We start from the raw sequence: 7,463 nt of genomic DNA, 5'->3' as shown, positions 1-7,463 counted from the left end.
TAAATTATCATTAAGAATTCTTTACAATTTGAATCTGTGTTTGTAGGGTTACATATCAGGTGGGGCCCTAAGTAGAAATTAAAATGTTGTACAGAACAGGACCAAGGACAGTTCTTTAGAGTCATTTCATGTCTTTGGGTTTGATTATTCATGCAATTCCAAATACACTTGCCTAGATCATTCAACTCTTATCTTTCCACCTAGTTCACAAGAATATTATGAGAGAGTTTCTCAAGTGCCTGGCTGAAATCCATGTATATACATCAATAGTATTTCCTTGATCTACCTATCTTGTGACCTGTCTATCAAGGACATAAAATTAATCTGGCATAGTTTGATTTTTAATAAATTCATGATGAATTTGAGTGATCACCACTTTTGTTTCTATAAACCATGCCCTTAATAATGCATCACCATTCAGTGCAAGAAATAAATGCAAATCCACTATCTCTTCTACCTCAGTTTCCTTATCTGCATGATCTCTTAGTGTCCTGTATAGAGGATTCTGACATCTCCCTTGAGTTTTCACCTTGTTTTAAGTTGAGTTGATACTAGATTCCAACATCCCTGTATCTTTTTTATTTAATGTCCTTGTCTGTATTTAGTTTTTTTATTTTATTTAGTTTTTATTATTTTTTATTTTATTAATTTAGTTTTATTTAGTTTTCCTTATCTGTATGATCTCCTAGTGTCCTGTATCTTTATTATTTAATAGCACCTATCTTTTTAGGTGCTATTGTGATGGATAAATATGAATTCATTTAAAAGAAGTATAACCATATTATGTGCTAGTTGCAAATCAAAAGTTTGCGTGTGTGCATTTTTGGTTGGGCTTGCCTTTTAAAATTCATTCAAGAGGAGGTCATGCTTGATTAATTCTAGCCTCCTTACCACCTCAGATCTAAAACTCTCTTGATGGGTGAACTCACTGTAGAGTTCATCCTTATCCAAAACACTGTTTTGTCTTCAGCTTCAAAAAAACAGAGGCTGGTATCTCTAGCTGGCATTGTCAGTCTCCCTGATCTTTTTTCTTTGTCTTAGCTCACTTAAATCTTCTGTGTTTTACTATGTGGTCTAGGAACTGGACTGGGACATTTGTTGAGAGTCTTTGCTACTTAATTATAGAAGAAAAAACAGCTCAACTGACATTTACTTAAAGGATATTTATTTAAAGGATTTATTTAAAGGATAGGTCTGCTCATGTCATTCCTTTGCTCAATGAATGCCATCCGATTACCTCCAGAAGCAAAGATAAAGTCTTCTTTGGCATTTAAAGGTTTTCAGGACTTGGCTCTGTTCCCTCCAGTACTTTTACACTTTACTTTCCTCTGTACACCCTACAAGCAAGTAAGTCTGACCCAGCCTTCTTGCTGTTCCTCAAATATATCCCTGCATTTTTGCCCTTGCTGTACTCTCCATGAGTGGAATTCTCTGCCTACTCACATACTAGCTGTGTGATCCTGGAAAAGTCACCTGAAACTACTTTAAGCCTCGGTTTCCTAGGATTATCAAGTCAAATGAGATATGTATAAACATAATGAAACTGTGAAAAACACATTATGAAGGTAGATTAACTTTCACTATTTCTATTGTTTTTATCAGTTTCCTTGACTGCCTTTAAGACATTAAAGTGCTACCTTCTGTAAGAGCTTATTCCTAGTTCCTTCAGCAGATAGTAGTCCCTTCTACTCTCAGATTTCCTTCCATCTTCTCTGTATACATCTTGTATGTACTTAGTTAATTTGGGCAGCTAGATAGTGCAGTGGATAGAATACCAGGATTGGAGTCAGGAAGATCTGAGTTCAAATATGGCCTCAGACAACGTATTCGCCAGGCAAGTCACTTAACTCTGTTTGCCTCAGTTTCCTCACCTGTGAAATGAGCTACAGAAGGAAATGGCAAAGCATTCCAGGATTCTGCCAAGAAAACCTCAAAGGGAGACAAGAGGAATCAGACATGATTGAACAAGAACCTAAGTTTGAGATCACTCTTCTTCATGGACGCCTTCTGTGTGGATGAGGGTGCCCCAAACTTATGGAAGTGTGTTTTACAACTTCTGTGCCATCTGAGAAATGCCTTTCCTGAAATCTAATTGTATCTACTGTCATCACTTTTAATGCACACTTGTAGGGGCAATGGCTCTGAATTATAGTGTTAGACACACAGATTCTCAGGTTACCTCTAGAGCAGCTAGAGGGGATTCAATTCATCGATATGCAGGATTTGGGGAATTCAGAGGGAGTGCTACATATTAATGATGCTATAAGTTCAAAGACAAATAATCAATAAAATGTTATAGGACTTTAGAGGCAAGAGACTTCAGTTTTGGCCCAGAAGATCAGGAAAGATTTTATGAAAGATGTGGCACTGAAGCTGACAGGTAGATAAGCTTTCAAAAGAAAAGAATATCAGGTGAAGCTACTCTGAGCAAAAAGATGAAAATAGAAAACCTTGTTCAAAGAATATGAGTAGTCTGGAAAGAGAGACGTGGCAGATATTAGTTCAGGTCTTTATTATCTCTGCCTTGGAATTCTGCACTAGCCTCTAATTGGCCTGTCTTCAATCTTTTCCCTTTCTAAAACATCCTCAATACAGCTATCAAAATAATTTTTCCAAAGCACAAGTCTAAATATGTTGTTCTTTTCTTAAGTAAAATAGGTTGCCACCTATCACTCCCCAGGGCAAATATTTCATCCTATGCTTTTATTTTCTATGTATATGTCTTATACATCACATACTTAAACAAATATACACATATTGGAGGCATGTGCTTATTTGTTTATTTGCTGGAGCGGTGTACAACCTAAAGAGTTTGGAGTCCATCAATCTATGAGAAGATGACTTTCCAGTCTTGTTAGGAACAAAGGAGATTTCTAGAGAATGAGGGTACTTGTCTTTGTTATGGGGGTGCTAGATCTTCCTGCTTCCTTTCTCAGCCATTTGCTTCACTTCAGCTAACTCTTATCAGATAAGGTCCAGCTATGATAGATAAATGACGCAGACGATAGGATTACTCAGTAACCCTGGCACCCTTTAAAAATCTGGTTAGCTAGAGCCCACAGCAGAAGCACCGGAGTCCTCAGTCACCATGAACATCTTCCTCCTCTCCGCTCTGTGCCTCTGTGGACTGACCACTCTGGTTGGCAGCATCACAGTTCAGGTGAGTCCCTTTCCTCCAGCCCCAACCTTCTTCCCTGTCCTAGAATCCTAAAATCTCAGAACTGGGTGAGGGGCATTTGCGTGGAATCCAGTCCAACTTAAATCTGAAGACTTCTCTACAACATAATCACACATGTGCCTCCAGGAATGGGGAGCTCACTACTTCCTGGCATTTATGTTGAGATGGTAGCAGTCTCTGTCCAATTCCTGCTCTGTCCTTTTCTATTTCATTTCTCTCTTTTCTCATGGATGCTGTAGAAGGCTTTCTTTTTTGTGCGGGTAGAACCAGATTACCTCCAAGGTCTCTCTGAGCTCTGAAATTCAGGGATTCAATAAGCCTAATGCTTCTATCTCATGACAGCCCTTTAGTTATCAAAGACAGCTATTAAATCATGACAGCATCATCAATTCAGAGCTGGAAAGGATTTTAGAAGCTATCTAATTCAAAAACCTCATGATACAGGTGAAGAAACAGGCCCAAGATCACCCAGGTGGAGGATCTGACTCAGGTCCTGTGACCGCAAGGCCAGAGCTCTTAGCACCCTGGGATGCCATTTGAGCACATCTTAGCCAATCCTCGGATGATTCCTGTTATGTGTTCTGTGCCCATTTCCAGCCCAAATCTCCCAAACTTTTGTCATCTCATTCCCTAAGGAAGAACCTTCAGCCCCCAGATTAGAGGGGATCATTTGCTCTCCTAGAAATCCCTTTCCTGATCTGGAAGTGAGTCAGGTACGGGCCTGAATCTGTCTCTTTTCTCATTTCACTTCCCCTTAAGCTCCATCAGATATGCAATTACTTCCTCCATAAACCCAATGCAATTCCACTCCATTAAATTTCACTCAAGTAACTGTTGAGTGCCTTGTACTCAGCCCTGGGAGATAAAACCAGAATCTGGGCTCAGCCCCAGAAATGGAAGAGGAAATGAGGGCTAGACTGCTTTGTACTCTTGGAGTTCACCATCTAACTTTGATCAAGGAAAGGAAAGGAAGGGCAGAAAGAAGCAAAAGTCGGGGTGGGGGGGAAGAACTCTGAATTGAAGCTGTTGTTTCCTGGGGGCAAAGGCAGTACAGAAATTAGAGCTGCAGCTGTGTGAAGGAGGAGAGATAGGAAGTAGATAATAAAGGAGGACTTTCCTACAGTGCCCCAAGACAGGCTGGGGAACCCCATACTTCACAGATCAGAAAAAATCAGGACAATCAAGTGGTGGGCTGCTCTTTGGTGTGGATGGACTAGTGGGGACCTGGTGACATTTTCACATCCATGCTAACTCTTTCACTCTGTCAGGTGGTCCCTTCCTCCCAACATCACTTCCCCTTAAACTTTAAGAAGCTTTAGAAAAATTCTAATGAGTGCTAACATTTATATAACTGTATATCGGATATTCCAATAATACATATATAATTGCGTAGCTATTTAAATACCCATTGATAATTATGTAAAATATATGGTATTGCATATAACATACACTATGAGCAACAGTGTGAACTTGAAGTCTGGAAGACCTGCTTTTAAAATCTCAATGATGAGAGAGGAATAAGGGAGGGACAGGAAAAAGGGGAGGGAAAAGGAATGAGAGAGAGGGGAGTGAGAGAGAGAAAGGAAAGTGGAGGTTCAGCTGAAATCCTGTCACTGGCCCACGCTGAATGAAACAATTTCTTAATGTGTTATGCCTTTGGGATCTTTTAACATGTAAAACTATGGCTAAGAGAATCTTACATCCATTAATACCTTGGCCTGGATTAGTTTATTTAATGAATCTGAATGGAGAGGAGAAGCTGAATCCTACGGTTGTGAAGGGAATCCTTGGGCTGGATGAGTTGGAAGTGAAAGAAAAGTTTAAGAGCAGAACCTTGCCTTTGGATGTGGGTGGGGGGATGATGATGGGGAACAGGAGAAGGGGGACAGGTCCAGCCTGGTACAGCTTAACAGCAACAGTGATCTTGCCGCTCTATTACTGCTTCCTGATATTATTTTATTTTATTACTTCACAAATAACAGCAGGACCCTGGGCTGAAGCTGGGGCCAGGCAGGGCAGCTGTTAGCACAGCTGTGAATTGGGCTCTGTTAGGGTTTGAGGAAGGATATAGATCCCTCCCTCTCTCCCTGGGTGTAAGAGAGATTGACCTGCTTATTTACTCTGAGATAATTCTATTAGATCAAATTTATTGGATAGGCGGCTTCCTAAGATAGTGTAGAGAATGGAAAGTTTAAAAAACCCTGAAATTCAACCAATCAGTTTATATAAGGGGAAAATGAGGCCCAGATGAGTGAAGCAACTTGTCTAAGACAGCCAGGAACTTCTAAACCTGGTCCCCGGAACTTTAATACAGTGAGTGCCCGTTCCCTTGTACCCAGAAGCCTCCGGCCCTAGTGAGAAAAGCCCTGAATTTGGAATACCAAGACCCACGTGCAAATCCTGACGATGCCCCTTACTGCTTGGGTGACCTTTGAATCACTAAATTTCTCTAGGCTCAGTTTCCTCATCTGTAGGGAGAGGGGCGAGCCTGATGAGTCCCAAGGCACCTACCAATTCTAAATAATTTGGTGTGATGGGAGTTGCCTTTCAGAAACTGAGACTGTAGCTTATTCCTTCCCTTTGGAAACCAGGGACCCTGCCAGGAGTAAGGTCCCTGAGTTTGCCACGAGTAGACTAGAGCAAGTCGGGGAAGAAACGGGGGAGCGCTGCCCAGTGGCGGGGACGGGGCATCAGTTCGGAAAACAAGGCTGAAGGATGCTTCCGCTGGCTTTCAGGATGGGGACTTCTCCTACCCGCTGGAGTCTGTGAAGAAACTCAAGGACCTGAAACAGAGCGGGCTGAGGTTCCGGAGGGTCCAGGACTATGACGTCTACCTGTGCAACAACCCGGATTTTCCCAAGGACCTGAAACCCATCTGTGCCCAATCTGACGCCGCAGCGATTTTCCAAAGACTGGGTAAGGAAGGAGCCGCCTTTTCTCTGACTGGTGGGATGCGGAGGCCGGTTTGACGCAGGCTCAGTTTCGGTTGGCCACCTTTTAGGGGCTTTATTTCTCTGATTGCAGGGACTGGGAACTAAAGGTCCGGCCGGCTCTTACCGGTTCGGTGTTAAAGGTCCCTTGTAGGTTTCTCCTCTCAGAGCGGGCCTTGGCAGTGGCTCCGCTCTCCTTGTCAGGCGTTAGCGGTTTCTCTGCTCTGATGAACAACATTTTCAGGGGCTCTATTTGTACGGAGACGCTTGGAGTAGAAACTAGGGAGCCTCGCGCCGCCTTCCGCCCTAACCCCCCCCCCCCATTTAATCCCAATTAAGCCCCGGATTGGAGCTGGGCTGCGGATAGGTGCCAGCCCTCTTGGCCGGGGTGGTCCTGGGGGCGAGGATGAGTTAAATGCTGGGGCCCTAAGCCGGGGATTGGGGGAAGGACGCGGATGGGGAGGGTGGAGGGAGAGAAGGCCGCGAGAGCCCACCAGAGCCCGCTTTCTGCCTTATTTGCTCAGGAGCCATCGCTGAGGACTCGCACTCGTGTGAGATCTGTGCCTTCGCCGCCTGTGCGGGCTGTTAGCCGCGGAACTGTGGCTGGATTCTCGCCCCTTCCGCGCTGCTTCTGCCCTCCTGTCCCTCTCTGGGCCACCACCTCTACCCCCTGTCTGCAGTTCACTCAGGAGTCTGGCGAGGCGGGCTCACGTGTCCCAGCCAGTGACCCTCAGCTCTAGATGCCCTCCGACCTGGGGGCCGGAAAGTGCCCGCTACAGGCAGAGACCCCTCCCCACCACCTAGGGGATCACGGCTGAGGCAGAGGGCAGGGTTGGGGTCCCGGGGAGGGGAGGAGAAATGGGCCAGCACCCAGTGCCTCGGATTGGATCTGTGACTCACCTACTTCGTAAATAAAAGCCGCTTCTCCATTATTATGGCCTCAGTGTGTGCTTTGGGGGACTCCCAGTAGGGCTGGGTTTCTATGGCTCTCATTAGGTTCCAGAAAAAAAAAACCCAGCTGCCCACATCATATTCCTATACGAGTACCTCTCTCCTCTATAATGACCAGGAGGCAAGAAAACCTTCCTTTTGACAGATGATATAATGTTGAGAGAGGATGGCTTACCAGAAGCCCAAGGTGAACACAACAGAGCAACCCAGTCTAACCCTGAACATAAAACTGGATTTCGGAATCAGTGTGGAGCCCAAACAGACATCCAGAGAGGCAGTGGGTCTCAAGGAGATTCAGGGGATCACCGTCCCTCCTAGAACCTGCATCTTGCTGTGAGCCCCCCAGTCTTCCTGTCCTGCAGCTGCCTGTTCCCTGTGTGCCCTTCTTCAGAGGACAGGTGCTT

The 7,463-nt window shown here is 44.4% G+C and overlaps 1 protein-coding gene across 1 annotated transcript; it reads left to right on the top strand.

Moving 5' to 3' along the window:
• Positions 1–2,861: 2,861 nt before the first annotated feature.
• GUCA2A (guanylate cyclase activator 2A) lies at positions 2,862–7,025 on the top strand. Its single transcript, XM_003765471.2, has 3 exons — positions 2,862–3,160; positions 5,914–6,094; positions 6,633–7,025. Exons 1-3 carry the CDS (start codon positions 3,089–3,091, stop codon positions 6,695–6,697), a joined length of 318 nt encoding a protein of 105 aa, XP_003765519.1. The 5' UTR covers positions 2,862–3,088; the 3' UTR covers positions 6,698–7,025.
• The last annotated feature ends 438 nt before the right edge of the window (positions 7,026–7,463 follow it).

The sequence above is a fragment of the Sarcophilus harrisii genome, chromosome 3, assembly GCF_902635505.1.
Source record: "Sarcophilus harrisii chromosome 3, mSarHar1.11, whole genome shotgun sequence".
Lineage (NCBI taxonomy): Eukaryota > Metazoa > Chordata > Mammalia > Dasyuromorphia > Dasyuridae > Sarcophilus > Sarcophilus harrisii.
This window is presented reverse-complemented; position numbering and strand designations above follow the sequence as displayed.